The sequence below is a fragment of the Pungitius pungitius genome, chromosome 3, assembly GCF_949316345.1.
Source record: "Pungitius pungitius chromosome 3, fPunPun2.1, whole genome shotgun sequence".
Lineage (NCBI taxonomy): Eukaryota > Metazoa > Chordata > Actinopteri > Perciformes > Gasterosteidae > Pungitius > Pungitius pungitius.
This window is the reverse complement of record NC_084902.1, coordinates 23,859,928-23,876,708: the sequence shown is the minus strand read 5'-3', so window position 1 is coordinate 23,876,708 and position 16,781 is coordinate 23,859,928. Positions and strand designations below refer to the sequence as shown.

The window sequence follows — 16,781 nt, the reverse complement described above, 5'->3', positions numbered from 1 at the left end:
TGCAAAACAACAATAAGAACCAACAATACGGGCTTCTGGCTTGATTCTTGAGATGTTTTGCCTCGCCATGCAGGAAGCAGGATGGAAATAATACTGTCAAGTTAGAATTGGTATTTCAACCAAATCGTGTAGTTTTATTGTGACAAAAATAAATTAACTTCCAAAGTAATAGACAGACAAAGCGTTCTTCAGACAATGAATGTTCGTTGTTTTGCGATTGAACTGACTCGCAAAGCTCTTCTCATTAGAGCTTCCCCTAATCCTATTTAACGCAGTCAAACGTCGCAATGGGTTCGTAACGATCTTATTTTGAAATCAGTTACCGGAAGTGACAATGTGCATCGTGTCCAGCCTCTCGCACGGTGCTCCTGGCTCAGACTCCGATCAGCAGTCGGCTCTGGCAGGACAGGCGAGCCCGAATGTGCCACTCTTCGCTGACGTCTTTAACTAGAAGGTGTCATTTTGCAAGCGAGCTGTGCCGCGAGTGTGACATCGCTACGGGAAAAAATGATGTGTGAATGTTTTAGGAAATAAGCTCATTAGTGCACGCGCATGGTGTGAGGGGCTCAAGTTTGAGAAGTGGGACCCCCTTTACGGCCAGTCCAGGCTGCAAGGAAACCAGCAAAAACAATTTAAACTGATAGGAGAGCCGCGCGTCTTAAAGTGAGCCGGCAGGATGAGCCGAGGCGAAGGGGAGCGCAACATCACGTTACCGGCGTGATTCCCGGTCTCCAACCATGGAGGAGAAGTTCAACAGACTCATGTTCATCCCCGTCGCGGCGGCGCTCTTCCTGATGATCGGCTACCAGTACGTGTGCCCGGCGGACAGGAACACCTGCTACTTCCGAAGCGCTGACAGGGGGCTTTACCAGCGCTACGCGTCCGGTTTCGAGTTAGTTTTCTCGGAGCCGGAGGCGGACGAGGACGTGCCCTCGAAAATCACCTCCAAATTTAACTTCACGGCGCGGGACCTGGACCGGCACGTCGACTTCAACATCCGGGGAGACGACGTGATGGTGTTCCTCCACATCCAGAAGACCGGCGGCACGACGTTCGGCCGCCACCTGGTGAAGAACATCCAGCTGGAGCAGCCGTGCGACTGCATGCCCGGCCAGAGGAAGTGCACCTGCCACCGGCCCGGCAGAGCAGAGTCGTGGCTCTTCTCCCGGTTCTCCACCGGCTGGAGCTGCGGGCTGCACGCCGACTGGACCGAGCTCACCAGCTGCGTGCCCGTGGTGATGAACAAGCGGGACAAGAAGAGTGCCCAAAAGAACAAAAGGTGAGGGGATACGAATGGATCTCAACTTATTTATAATTTCCCGAGGGGATCCACTCATTCCGTTTGAGGACATTCACTCAACTCATTTCGTCACTAACTCACTCGTTCATTTCTATGATTCACTTTCTCACACGGTTCACAGATCATCTTTCCAATATTCCATCCTGGGTCAATCCCTCACTTCAATCCCTCTTTTTCCCCCCAGTCCTTGACCCCCCCTTGTCCCTGCTTCACTATTCACTTGCACAATCCCTCACACTCACTCACTTATTCAGTGATTCACACACTCACACTTGCTCACTCCCAATTTAGCAACCCGTTAACTCACTCTCATTGCCTAACCTCAATCTCACTCAATCTTATCCACTTACTCAAGTGATCACTCTTATTCATTCACTCCTTCATTTACACTCATTCCCTCACTCCCTTACTTAATCACTCACCCCATGTGCTTGTTTTTGGTGTTTACTGACACCAAAAACAAGCACACGGTTAACGCGGTGTTGTTAACATGGAGTCATTCATCCAATCATCAATTCACTCAGTTGGTTAACCACTAAATAGATTAACAAAACATAACGACTGAGCAGTATTCAGTCGTAACGACAAGGTCACAGACACAGAATTCTGAGTGTAATTGAAACGACTAGTTGTTAATTGGTTAGTAACAGTAGGGATGGACATACATTTTCCTCACGGATTGTGAGCAATCTATGGGCAAAACCCGAGAGGCATCCTGTACGTCGATTAGAGTTAGCCGTTGAGCTCCTTTCGCTCACCTGGAGGCTCCAAGTCAAAAAATAACTGGATTGTTCACACAACACCCAGTGAGAGACAATCCAGTTTCCTGCCCTGCTCCCCATTCGCATCTGTTCTTATTGGCGTGCGTGGCGGCCAGAGCCGCTGCTGACACGCCCGCAAGCAACATGGATCGCCAGCACCCCCCCCTCCCCTCCCCTCATAGTCCTGTAATTACACAACCAATACAGCCAAGCTTAGTGGAGTAAATCACTTAAGCAGACAGGGTCCTCTGAGGTGTGCCGGCCAATCTGCCTTTGTAGTTGGCCCAGAGAGGAAATCTCCGTATGCTAGTGTTTAAAAGGGGGGCAGGAGGGTACCTTCCAATCCATTAGTTGCTTCAATCCCTCTTTTTTGACGTGGCGCCTCGGAGGCCGCGTCACGCGAGTCAACAGCCCTCCTGTCAACCACACCTGTCAGCTCGATACAGTCAAAACAACCCGCACGCGTCGACTTAAGCTTCGTTCCAGGCTGATTGTAGAGACATTAGTCTGCTTCCATCTCTAAAGATGGGGACAAAATCTGATTCTCCTGGTGGTTATCGCCCCTACACGCACCGTTGGCGGTTGATTCTTGGGTGAATGCAAGGGGTCTGACCTTTTCATCTCCCATAGTTTACTCACAGCAGCAGACGTGAGCTACTGCGGTGAAACTCCATCTGTGCCTGGTCCTTCCCTAGAGGTCAGAGGTCAGAGGTCAACGTGGCTCCCGGGGAGCTCTGGGGATTCTGCTGGACGCGGAAAGAACAAAATGCTGCACCCGCTGTGATCAATTGCTTTGTTAAGATGTTGGAACGTGCATATTTTCTAAATTAAACGTTTTGCTCATGATCAGTATTGGGAAAGTTACTCAAGGTATGAAAACAGCTTTACAGTCATAATATTACTATGATATATAGATAAATAGAGATAGATACTCTTTTTTACAATCAAACACTTGACATTACAGGCACTTGGTAAGTGAAAAGTTACAAAATGTAAACCACATGTCTATATATACACACATAGCGATATCAGATTTGAGCCAAACGCACCATGAGTCATAACTCACTCCATACCCCGGAATTATGTCCAATGTGTGCCGAGTCACAAATAAGCAACAAATCTGTCACATTAACTTGCCTGCTTGGTTTGTCCCCCCCGTACACAGAGACTATCAGGGGGCCCTGGGATGGGCCAGGTAAATAATGAAGACGGCGCATTAGGCGTGGCACTCCTCATCCTCCACGTCCTGACGCCTGGAAATGATATTGCATAGCAGCGACTCAATCAATGAGCGGCACCCCGGGTTTCACGTTTCGGTTCCGAACGGAAAAGTCCCTCGTGCCCCTTCGCGTCATGCGATGAACCCCCTCACCGACGGCCTGTGACGCGTGGGACGAGTTTGTGTCGAGGCGTGTCCCCGCTCAGCTTAATGCAACATTTATTAATGCGCCTGCTTTGGTAGATTTGTGTGATTCAACCCTTTCTTAATGAAGTTAAGATAGAATCCATTAGATATACATATGTGTAAATACAATCCCTTTTGCTTTCTACTGTACTTGGTACCACAAGTCCAAGCATAATAATCTTGTTTTCTAGGCTGGTAAAAAGCACTCAAAACATTGCGTCCTACTCTGAATGCAAAACACAATCCAAATCCTTGTCTTTTAAGTAATGGGAGTGCAAACAGTCAGGGAGCAAACATCGGGGGGATTGACAACGCCCACAGCTACCTCAAGGCAACGATCTGTAGGGTGCCATATTTTGCGGAGAGATTAATCTCATTTTGAATGCACATTTTCTTCCACTCCCGTCATGTGAATATTAGGCTCTTCTGTTTGAGATAAAGCAGATTGCATTGCTGATCCACCAATCAGGTTTTGTTAACCCATGCTAGAAAAAGAGGACACATTTATTCTAATTATAATTTATTTTGTCAGGATTGGCTGGAATAATGTTGTGACCCTGTAGGGGGGGGTCGACACCTTAGGTTGGGAACCACTGACTAAACAAAGCAAAGAAATGAGCAGAGCCTGACTAAAAGTTCTTCGGTGTACACTGACCAGAACACTTTCTCAAACACACACTGCATCTCAGTTGAACCAAAATGTCCGTCTCCTTTCATGGTCAGTGTATCTGAGACATATTACTGTATTTTTGGGGCAAATGTTTCACATTTCCCCATGATACTTCTCTTCAAATCACGCCGTCGCTGTGCCCCTGGCTCGCTCCCCGATTGAAAAGTTTCTACAAAATGCATAAGAATAGAGGCCGAGATAACGAGACATTGAGCACTAATTGGCTACTCGGTTACCAGACAGGTTGTCAAGGCAACCGGCTCTAGTTTTGTCCTAGCTCAGTTAGAGGTGTTTTATGGGAATCAGGGTCCAATCAGAGCAATCAGTTGAATTTAACGCTTGTGTATTCATACGGACCTCCACACTGAGATTTAAGACCTTGCCTCCTGTTGGGTTTTCCTTTGTTCGCTGCTTTCTTCATTCCCTTTCCCTTCAAAAACAACAGCTGTCTGCCCTCCCTCTGTCTGGCAATTTCAATCCTAATATGCAAACCTTAGAGAGTTGCACGTGGTCGCTTTGAGTTGTTTCGGGTAATCACGCCCCTAGTCAGGGGCTCCTTGCACGGAGTCGCAGCACTCGCAACGTGGCGGGCTACAGAATGGTGGAGCTGCGGCCCGGGGAGTCAGACAGGCTTCTATTGCCCGCCAACCCCGTTCGTTGACGGACAGGCAAGCCTCACACAGAGCAGTCACAGAGCGTAACCTTATTACTGACCTCATTACTTCAGATTAGAGCAAAGAATGCGGACCGGCCTGCCGGCGGACGGATCAGCCAGAGTATAATTAGTTTACAGTTAAGGTGGTTTTAGCCATTCGTTTGGTAATGGCCCTCGATTACTGGTGATAATGACACTAAAAGGCATTCAAAATCGACAAGAAGTTCACACGGTTTGGTACTCAAACAGTGGTGGTTGAAAGATTTTGAGATATGGAATTGTTAATTTTTCTCCGGCTAAACCATGCTTCACTAAAAATACTTGAAGAAAAACATCTGGGTTTCAAGTTGACATTAATCTCCCCTTGCAGTCGCAGCGAGTCAGTTTAAATCCTCAACCAAAGAGAGCTATGCGCAGAGATTTCAGATTCTGTACATTACTGCGGGAATGTGTTCAGCTTGAAACAGCGTTTCCTTAAAAAGCTGCAGGCGAAATATTGCCCTTTTACGGTTAATGTTGCTTTTGACTACAGTGTCCCTCTCGAGGCTTACACGTCTCGTTAATTCAAGGTGCTGACAGCTACGCAATGCTGTAAAGAAACTCAGCCTGACAAGAGCGCTGATTGACACAAATAGTGACCTTCAGTCGCCACAAGTCATACAAACGGCTCCCAGTGGATCAGCTGTGCCTTAAAAAGTGAGACTATGGGACCTCGAAGAGATGAAAAAGCACATTTTTCCTCCTGCTAATAAAAAGTTGCATTGACAGTCTGTGAAACGCACTCTTGCTCAATTCAATCCCCCCCAGGGGTTTTGCTACTGCAGCTTGAGTCGGCCTGGTATGGTGGGTAAATGTCCGCATCCACCCATTGTACCGATGGCCCATTTCTCCAGAAATACCTACTCATTAAATTTAATCACACAGCTAAAGTAGTATTTAGTAATTTCCTGTAAAACGGTGCCAAGAACTTCTCAGTTTGTGGGAACAAAAGAGAGACAAAAGTTCTAATACTGGCGAATGGGATTCTGTGCATTTAAGCAGACGGTCTGCTTTTCACTGAAGTTTGGATTCGTCATTTCTTGTGGGTGGAAAGGAAGCAGAATACCTGACACCAATGTTGTATTTTTAACCAAGGGTGACTGCACGGGTCTTTTGGGAGCTGTAATGTGGGCCGATAAAGTATAAGTCTCTTCGGGTACCATTTAGTTGTAGTTTTCGTCAACACTTCCCATCCTGACACAACGTTGGCCTACTTCTGCCGAAGAGGCCGAGGCAACGACAGCAACGGGCGGCTAACCAGGTACAGATATTACGTGTTTGCCTATTCACACTCATGACTCCTCACCAGCCTGTTGAGAACGTCTGGACAAGAATATCACCAATTCACTTGACACAGTATGATTTATTTGCCAAGATCATGGAAACTTGCACTTGTTCTTACAGCAGGATATTTTTTATATTGGTAACTGAGAACAACACAATGCTGAATGACCTCTAAACTCGCTGTGGAGGGAAGCAATTATTCGTGTTTAAACAAAAGTGTCTCCAAGCCGTGGGTTGTATTGACACTTTAAAATTGGCTCGTCTTCATGTTTATTAGCTGTGCAGTGTTAGTTAATTCAAATTTAAAGATAAAGCTCGCTTTACTCTTACATTGGGAGCTATTCACCCAAGAGCTAGATGAGAAGACTGATGCTAAATGTGAAGCTAAAGCTAGTTACGGTTAGCATACAGTGACAACCTGACGCAGCGGGCCGGGTCCATTTCATCCATGATTTTGCTTTCAAACTGCCAAGACATGTCTGTACATGCATGGCTGTGAATTCAATAATTAAGTATTATACCTTCCTCTGCTGGCGTTGGTGAATTGTTGAGTGCAGTTTACAGATGTTTTGAAACGTAAACAATTGCGGAAGTCTTGTGGCAACATCCTCCCAGTAAGGTTCCCCTGCTAAAACATTTTTGCAGCTGGCATCAGGCAGCCAACACTGTAGATATGTCTTTAAGTTAAAACATCAAAAGCTAAAGGCCTTATTTTCCAATGAACAAGTTTGATCTCAATTTGCCAGTGACACTTTGCAGCAACAGCTAATTGGATATTGGCGGCATACAGCCGCATACATAGATTACTTAAGCATTTATTCATTTTTCTAATTTTCTTACAACTCTATTTGTACCCTTATACTATATGATACCACTTTATTGTGAAACAAAATCAAGAGCCTTCATTTGATTTAAAGTAAGAAGTAACGTGCATCTGGTTGTCATTTCCTTAGTTTTGTCATTTTGACAATTGACTCCTGTTAAAGTGTTCCGTGAGGTCAGCTTTAAGCACAGAGCTGGATTTATAATCATTATTTGTCGTGGTTGTAGGGTGGGATAAAGGGTCAAGTCTCCTGTGTGTTGTTACTGTTAAACCAAACTCCTCAGAGCACTTCCTCCATAACAGTGAGCAGCTTGGGGTTTTCTTTTGAGAAATTCAGAGGATCTTGGTAATCTCCACACTCCTTATGGGGATTAGGGGCAGTCGAAGACTGGTTTTATTATATGGGGGAGGAGGAGGAAAGTGGGCGGGGGATTAATGCAGAATTTTTTAAGGAAACCTGTCGACTGGATTGGAGATTTCTTTTCACTAAAGCAGCATAATTGTTAAAGAGAGAAAGAAAGAAAAAATCAGATGGATGCGGCTTCTGACAAACAGGTCATTATGGGCCATCCATCTGAAGGTTGGGAACGCATGAGACCTGCCTCAGGTTCTTATTGCTCCTGTAAATATGTAGGGAGCAGGATCTAGCCTAATGTATCTTTAGTTGTTAAAGAGAGAATATATCAGTAAGCTCCGTAAAGCCTTGACCCATCAAAACAACTCATTGGCACAATGCTGCAGGTTAACATGCAAGCAGCGCGTTGGAAGCAGCTTTCACACATTTCTTAAAAAGTAGTTTGTTTGCCTTTCAGAAATCCCTCAGTAGTTTGTGTGGGTAGATGTGACCTTTGCAGAGCACAGTCTCCCATTCATCCCTTCCATATCTACATGGGCCGAAAAGACTGGCCGACACCTCACAAAGCCGCAAAGATTAAGGTGTCAAAGAAAGGTTAATACACTAAAGCTTCTAAAAGCTGCACGCTGCACAAGGTTGTTGTGTGTGCAGACGAACACTATGCACTTTAGTAAATAAGTCAAATAAAAAAAAAAACTCTGGGAACATGGGAACATGCAGCCAGATGATACAGGTTTTCACAGGAATGCAGATGGACGGTTCGGCCTCCTGGAAAGAGGGTTTCCAAGCAGGATCCTGCGTTGAATTTACTTGTTTAATTGATGTTGGCCGCAGCCCCTCCCCGAGTCTATAGCCACATCTTCACACCCTCGTTGCGGGGACAGCTCGTTTCCGGAAGCAAGCTCGGTTCCCCTTCTCTCTGCATCAGCCTCCCTGGGGCTTTTTTTCCTTTCTATTTTTTTATGGCCCAAAATAGCATCTCAAATCTGCAGCAGATGAAGATCACAGTCTCCTTGCTCATCGCCCCTCTCCTCACGCTCTGCGTGGAGTTATCTATTAGGTGATAGTACCCACCGATACTCCCCATGAGTGGGTTATCTTGTCGAGACAACCCACTCGAGGCAATGATCCCCCAACGCGTGCTGTTGGGATCATTTCGGGCTGAAGGAGAGTGTTTGTATTTGTGCGTGTTTGTATGTGTGTGTGTGTGCGTGTGCACGCTTGTCGGGCAGCGATCCCGCTGTGTCGCAGATGGGGACCAGGTTCATTTTGTCCGTAATTGGCACACTGAGATGAAATTAGAACAGAGAGAGAGAACCAGAGGAGTGAAAATGGATCCCGGCTGACCGCTTGTTCTGGAGACTGAAGTGATGAGATTCAGCTTCACTGCTGACAGCTTCCGCCTTAACACTCAGCCCTGCTGCTCCTGGATCAGAACCCTCTAAAATGCCTCTTTCATTCATCTAACTGCCAGCCTCATTTACTTTTTTTTTTAAAGAATTTGTGGCGCTCTGCTGTTTTATAGCCTTTCCAATTTGTTATTCCTACTCCTCTGTAATTACCAAATCCCCCACAGTCAAGTTGGCCGGGTTGAAAAAAAAAGTCAGCACTGCGCAAATGTTTTATCTGCTTTTCCACAAGATCCTTTCTGGTCTGAGGGCAGAAGGATCTCCCTGTATAGAGGCTCATTCAGCGTGCCCCTGCAAACATGAGGAAGATGTTTCCTTTCATTTTAGGGCTCATAATTTGAAATTCTAATATTCTGATGAGTTATTTTGTTAACATTATGCATAAACAAATTAAGAATACATCTAAATTATGTAATCTGAAAATGATTACGTAATTAAAATTACAATTTTAAATTGGTTTTATATTTTAAACAGGCCGTTGTACAGTAGACAATATTCAATTTTGTGCAAAATTTAAGTAGTAGGTGAACTTTTAACTTATGTGTTTTAACTACAGAACCACCATGAGAGGACTGACGGATTGCATTTTAGTTTAAAAAACAGTGTGCCACAGTCATCAGTTATATCCCCTTGAGCACTAAAGTGAGCACATTGTTTCAAAGGAGTAGTCAAAGCACACAATATTTTGCCATCATAATGGAGCCCATGACCAACAAAGCTTCTCAGAACCTTTAACAAACGTTCTACCTTGAAAACAAGTGGCCACATCTCAAAAGGCAGGATTCACCAACAGTGAGTTTACATGAGTAGACGTTAAGAGTTAAAGACAATCCCTGCTGCTGCTTCCTCAAGCAAAAAGGAGCGTACAAACACTTTTTTTCCTCGGATAGTAATTTTAATGGTGAACGGCGGTTGCGTGATCCCTTGTGGGCACAGAAACACCTGCGCGCTGTGAGAGTCATCGACACCCTGACTTCAGTGTGGAGGCCCGTGTCCTCCCGGCTGATAGCAACACTCATTAGAACGCGCCCCTCCTCCAACGCTTTAAAGAGGCATCGCGTTTTTTCAATTTCAGAAAAACCAAATAAAGGCTGTAATTGATCCAGAGACTCATCGTATGGCTTCTTAGGCAGCATAAATCGTTTCCATCAAGGCTTTTATCATGAGCCTGACTGTGCCCTTGATGGTAGAGAGTGAATTAACAAGGCAGGTATTGATCGTTTGCTGCAAGTTTCCTCTGTAGCTTTTTGATTGCGATTTAAAGAGGGAGAGAGCGAGATACTCTGGGCGAGAGAGATGGAGAAAGGCATCGATCGATGATGTTTGCAGGTTTGCCGTGTGGTGAAGGGTGACATACTGCAAGAAGGTCACGAACGAAGCGTTTGATTGATCAGAGGTAGAATACGACCAGCTGGTTTAACTTCCACCTTCTGGAGCAAACTAGGCATAATCGCAAAGGCCTGCGGCTGTGGTTAGCCAGGTCTTGGTGCATCATGTGACACAGTCCCTGGGAACATTACCTTTTGGTGCGATCGATCCCCCCAAAGTGTCCCCCAATTTGTCACTTTCATTTCCGAAAGACTTGAAAGGCTTTTAGTGCATTAGCAAACAGCTCATGCACTGGCGTGGAATGAACGCGGGCTCACTGACAGATGATGTCCAAGAGATGGATGCGGGAGAGGGCTTGTTTTAGCTCAGCTTAAACCTAGTCGACCAACAAACGGGTGGAAGCCAGAGATGGTCTCAGCACCTGAACATTGAACACGCGATCCACTTCACTTTAAGACGGACAAACACCGCCAATGGTTTTAGTATATCGTCACCGCTCAAATGCCTTTTTTCAGGAGACGGACGGAGTTGAACACAGAGGACGCTTTAGCAGCCAAAAAGCTTCACAGCGGAGTTAGGGGAGACCAAAAGAATATTGGAATTAGATCCATCACACAACCAGAAAGACAAATAAATGCTACTGGATGTGTAAAAACTAGGGCCGGGACTTTTTTTAATTACGATTAATTAATTACAATGTGAACTAAGATTAATTAATTACACAAAAAATAACACATTAAACATTTTATACTCATTTTTACACTTATTTTTTGCACCGCGGAACGTTTCTCACTGGATGAAATTCGGAGGACCGATTTTACTGGAGCACCAACTAGCGTTCATGACTTCAGACAACAACAAACCACAGTGAACATGAACGAAGAAGCTGACGAGACCGTGTCGGGTGGCCCCGTGAATGGGAAATCTTATTATAATAAACACACGGATGGAAGCGTCGATAAGAGCGCGGTTGTGTGCAAGCTGTGCAACAAGGAATTCACATCGAGCCTCAAGTATCACCTCAACGCAAAACAATTAGCAGCTAGCGTGGACGTACAAGGACCCACACCCAACCCACACTGGACCAGATGACTGGTTTAAGGACCAGGGTAACTAAGTCCACGTCTGAAAAAATAACCAATGTTCTGAATGTACTTGAAAGTATTGGTCTACTTAAAAAAACATAGTTTACAGAAGGTCTACTTACCTATAGGCTACCTGAATTTCTGAAAGTACTATATTTCTAAATATGCTAATTCTACACTTCTGCTGGAATTGGTTGAACAAAAATAAAAATCCATGTGAAAAAAATTACTTCTCTCTGTTCTCAGGTCAAATATTTATGCAATTAAAATGCGATTAATTTTGATTAATTAATTACAAAGCCTCTAATTAATTAGATTAATATTTTTAATCGAGTCCCGGCTCTAGTAAAAACTTTAAAAAGGGGAATGAGATGTCAGTATCATTTCCAGCATATTGTCTGTCCCCAAGTGGACAAAAACCCAATTACAGGTCCTATGGAGACATCAACTTTCCGAGTCCAAATTTTTCTATTAAATCCATTTTTGGACTGGAGAATGAATGGATCAAATTTCGATGCCCCGTCCGGTTTCTTGCATGATAAACCCGCAGCCACTCGTCTGACGAGTAATTACTCCTGACCTTCATAATCTGAACCCGGCCTCTGTCCCTGACACGAGTAAGACGAGAGCTTTGACATTTGCTGCACTTTGTCGATAGGTCACGAGGAAAACGCAGTGGAGAGCCGGACATTTATCGATCCGGGCTGTCTCGCGGCTAAATGTACGGATAGATGTTAGGCACGGGAGGAGGAGGAGGAGACCCAAACACTTTCCAGGAAGTGCAACAGACGGCCCGCTTTGAGAGGTGCTCAAGATGGTGCGTGTCCATCCATCCAGCGCTGTCCGCTCAACCCGGCGAGGACGGCAGAGTAATTCACTTATGTTCCACTGTGGAAGGCCATTATCTCCGGGTGGCGGGCCTGTCTGCGGGTGCGTCCATCCATGATATCATCACGGCACTCACTTAAGTACACATCAATCCTGATTGATATCTGCCCTTTGGCAATGAGTGCTAAATCGTGGCCCTTTTAGGGCCGTTTGGCTGTGCACTCTCTGCCCGGTAACAACTGCTCTCTCCATCTAATTTTCTCAGTTTAGCACATCGAGGCAATCAAAGTGGTTCATTTTGTAAATGCTGCCGTCTTCGCACCGAATACAGGCGGCTATTTGCGGAGTGTGTCACGTTTGCTTGACGTACCTTTTACCGCCACCGGTGAGTCCTCATGGCGTCCTTTTCTTTTCTTTGCTAAAAAAATGTAATGCAAAAAAAAGAGGAAGTCATAGAGAGGAAAACTGCAAAGGTTCTCTAACAAGGACTTAAATACACACAGTGTTTTCCCTACCATCATAACAGCCCTGAAAAAGATTTTATTTTTATTTTTCAAAATTGTATCATTTTTTGTTGTTATTTTTCCACGCATGGCACTTCCACACCGACATTAATAATTTGCAAATATGTCCGTGTGTAATACCTCCACCACCAGCCTGTCTGCCTAACTACTACCCCCCCACCCCCCCTGAAGTTGTAACCCCAGACAGATTAAGATGAAATAGGTAAAGAAGAACCACAACTTACTGCAAAAGGAGCGTGGCAACAGGCAGGTAGTCGGAAGAAGCAGTTCAAAGTGGCATACAGGCAGCTAGGGAACATGGCCTCAATCAAATGACCAGGGGTCAGGTGCACTGGGGGGCTGATGAGGGAATGTGGAGCAGGTGTGCCGGTCGGTGGGGATGTTAAATAGGAGGTATCACACTGGGGACAATCGCTGAAATTAGATGTGCAATGACCGGAGAAATTATCAGAAAAGTCAGAAAGAAGGGAGCCGTCTCTTTTCCAAATGAGTGATGTAATATAAAATTGGCTTAGTTAATTAAAAAAAAGAGATCAAGATAGTGAGGAAAAAAGATGGCTTTTTTGTGTGCTCGTAAAGGTGTGTCTAGTCACATGCAAAGGCCTACAATTAATGTCCTTATCAGGGCTAATGGGTCAGATTATGGTTGGATTGTTATAGACATAACATTCTTAGTTCACAGGGATCTGAGCATCCTCAATCACTTTGCCACAAACTTGGCAAACAGACTTGTGCTAATGGTCATGCTATGATAACTTGATTTTCTCCATGTTGTTGGAAAAGAATCCTTTCGGGGTAGATACATCAGCTGTTAAAACTAATTACACTCTTATTTATTACATTGTATGTGATTTTTTTTAGTCAAGTATTCCAAACTCTCTGAACTAATCACACCACCCACACACACACACACACAAACACAAAAGTCCACCGAGACTATGACTCATAAGCCGAGAATGTACTGCTACAGGTATTCCAAGAGGAAGAGGACAGCATATCCGAGGAGTGTATGTCGAAGAAGGGGATCAAGGGGAACCGTTCGCTCTTGTAAAAGGGTTCCAAAGATGTTTTTCCAGCTGCGGCGTTGCTTCTAACACGTCCTTTCGTGTGATTTTTTTATTTAACTGTTGAATCGACGTTCCCAGAAGATAAACTGCAGCCTTGAGGAATGAAATTAATAATGGGTTCATCCTTTCTCTCTGGTCTGGGGCCCGACATCACGAGGTCACAGGGACAACAGCAGAAAGAACATTTTCAATTTCCCTTTTATCTTCGAAAAAGGTAGAAATTCTTTCCGGCAGTGACTCCTTCAGTCACCTTGCTGCTATGCCGGTCATCTCTGAGCTCAATAGATAAGAGCCGTGTTTGTTGTCTGAAAGGGTGTTTTTTTTTTTTTTTGCGCATCTGAGTTACAGCTATTTCTTTTTAAGCGTCTCTCGTAGCAGATCAGAGTAGCACGAAGGGTTGCCTGAGACGGGGAGAAAAAAAATAATCACCAGCGCCTGGGTACGTTGGAGTGAGAAAAACAAAATTAATTACACATCTGCAGGATATTAAATACTAACTATTCCTGCTGGGTTTGCAAGGCTTTTTATGTTCTTGAACAACGGCGGACACGATCGATGATGTTTTTCATTTAAACACCAATCACACTCTAAGTGCACTTTGTATGCTCGGCGTGTCTCGGCCCTCCTAAAGACGGTTTCAAACGTTACTCAAAATGCGGCTGCAGGCTACCGGTGGTATGTCGAAGTCTGCTCCTCCGATCAATGCGTCTCCCCTCCTGTTGAGATGATGGCACAGGGTTGGTTTGGTTCGGGATGCAATCGGAATCTATTGATGTAATATAATAATATGAGAAAGTGGATGTATAGCCTCTTGCTTCTTCAGTGTCTCTTCAAGCTTTGCTGTTGTAATATCGATTTTTAAAATCAGAACCCCGGGGCTGTTTGACTGTCTTCAAATTGTCGTTCAAGCATAGCTAAATCCAAGAAAGGCACCCGTCCTTAAGTACCTTTCTCCCTTGTCTCCGCAGGAATTTCTACTACATCACCATGCTGCGCGACCCCGTGTCGCGCTACCTCAGCGAGTGGAAGCACGTGCAGCGCGGCGCCACCTGGAAAACCGCCCTCCACATGTGCGATGGCCGCGCGGCCACCGAGGACGAGCTCCCCGCCTGCTACAGCGGCGAGGACTGGACCGGCGTGCCCCTGGCCGACTTCATGAGCTGCCCCTCCAACCTCGCCAACAACCGGCAGGTGCGCATGCTCGCCGACCTCAGCCTGGTGGGCTGCTACAACATGTCGTCGGTGAGCGAGCTGGAGCGGGGCCGCGCGCTGCTTGCCAGCGCCAAGGCCAACCTTCGCAACATGGTCTTCTACGGCCTGACGGAGTTCCAGCGCAAGACGCAGTACCTGTTCGAGCGGACGTTCGGCCTGCGCTTCATACGCGCCTTCACGCAGATCAACAGCACGCGCGCCGCCAGCGTGGGCATCACCGAGAAGGTGCGCTGGCGCATCGAAGGCCTGAACGCCCTCGACGTGGAGCTGTACGAGTACGCCAAGGAGCTGTTCCTCCGGCGCTACCAGCACAACCGCCAGCGGCAGCACCTGGAGGAGCGCGAGAGGAGGTGGCGGCAGAGGCAGCGGCTGCACAGGACCTACCTGGCGGAGCTGTGGCGACTAGGTGGCGGGGTTTGGGGGGGGGAGGAGGAGCAGGTGAAGCTAGAGGAGGTAGCCACGACGGAGGACTACAGCAGCCAGGTGGTGAGGTGGTGAGGAGGGAGCCCGGAAAGGCAGCGAAAGGGACTGAACGCCGCTTGACTCGTCGCGCTTTTTTGCTCTCCTCTGCTTTGACTCGACGCTAAAAAAGAAACCTCCCCGCCCTCGTGGCCTCGCGGCTGTTAGTCGGACTGCCGGATGGTGTCTTACTATTTATGATTATGGATGTATTTGTCATGGCAACGTTGGCTATTTATTTTTCCTTTCTTATGGCACATTTTCTGCAACGCGGTCGTGAATTTTTCTTTATTCGTTAGCCTTGAATGTTTTTAAAGCGGTTCTTCAATTTTGCTCAGTCGAAGAAAAATAAAAATGAAAAAAATGACACGAGGGCGGCCAATTTTAAAATGCAGTGAAAGACCTTGAGAGGACCCCTGTGTGTCGTATTTGTGACCTAGCGCCACGTTGATCAGTGAAACCTCGTAGTGTCTGTGGTGTTCGGCTTTGTAAGAATATCAAAGCACAAACTTGAATAAATAGTCTGCGGTGTGCGTTTCTGTTTTGTTTTGACTGACTTAGCAATTTCTCGCAGGAAATGTGTTCAATAAAATGTTTAAAATGCAGCATCTTGTAATGTAAATTTGTCCTAGATGGACTCTCTCTCTGCTCGGCATGTGTACACCGACGTGTTCTACCTTGCTTCCCTTTTTTGGGGGGGGGAGTTTTCTTTGCACAGCATGTCTCACCATAAGAAATGTGAAATCTTGGTGCCGTGTGCAGACTTCTTCCTCACACACACACTCACTGGCTGTCAGGGCCCCTTTTCCTCTTACATCGCAGAGAGCCAGCATTGGCCTTTCCACCATTAGGGCATTGATCACGGGCTCTTTGCTTCCAAATTGATCATTTCAAGTTCAATTGTTCATGACTCGGGTGCGGCAGAAAATAGAAGAAACCGATTGGCATTCTGAAAGCTACACAATGATCAACCAAAAGTAAGCGCCCTGTTTTTTATTTCCTACGAATGTGCTTTCTGAGACGTGAACTGTCGGGGTGGATTCACATCAATGCCCCCCCCCCCCCCCTGCCAGGTTTCACTTCCGAACGACACGCGCCTTCCAATGTTACATTGGTTCCATCCTTTTTATTGTGCGACGTGGCACACCGATGTTTTTCAAATTGAACCATAAGACTAGGGGGCCAACATCTGGCCTCCCGGATGGAGCATTTGGTAGAAAGTGAGAGACAAACAGGTTAACAGCTTCCTTTGCGCACGAATGGCGGCCCTCTGTTGACAGTGAGGATTTGTTCCGGCAGGTTTACTCTCAGTTACCCCCCCCCCCCCATCCTCCTTGGGGGAGAGTAGTGGGCCGGCTCTCAGAGCGAGGAGTTTTTAGCTCGTGGGGAAGGTGGAAGCATCTGCAGAGAGGAGAATCTTTTCACAGCAGCGGCGGAAGGCGGCCGGCTGTAAATTCCGGTTTTGTCGCATCGCTGGGGAGACAAGCGCAGCAAGCAATGGAAGAAATGTGCAGTCATTTCCAAAAAGGGGAAAAAAAGGAGAGGGGAAAAGTGTATGAAAAACCGAGAAAAATGT

At 46.1% G+C, this 16,781-nt stretch overlaps 1 protein-coding gene across 1 annotated transcript; it reads left to right on the top strand.

The window, feature by feature from the left end:
• Nucleotides 1-265: 265 nt before the first annotated feature.
• Nucleotides 266-15,810, top strand: LOC119212253 (heparan-sulfate 6-O-sulfotransferase 3-B-like). The gene is made up of 2 exons (XM_037462768.2): nt 266-1,279; nt 14,503-15,810. Exons 1-2 carry the CDS (start codon nt 738-740, stop codon nt 15,242-15,244), a joined length of 1,284 nt encoding a protein of 427 aa, XP_037318665.1. The 5' UTR covers nt 266-737; the 3' UTR covers nt 15,245-15,810.
• The last annotated feature ends 971 nt before the right edge of the window (nt 15,811-16,781 follow it).

Bases quoted from the DNA above. Each gene is read 5' to 3' on its own strand.
- LOC119212253 (XM_037462768.2), top strand. From the start codon at position 738: ATGGAGGAGAAGTTCAACAGACTCATGTTCATCCCCGTCGCGGCGGCG. The intron at 1,280-14,502 runs GTGAGGGGATAC...TTGTCTCCGCAG, and splicing joins AGTGCCCAAAAGAACAAAAG to GAATTTCTACTACATCACCA.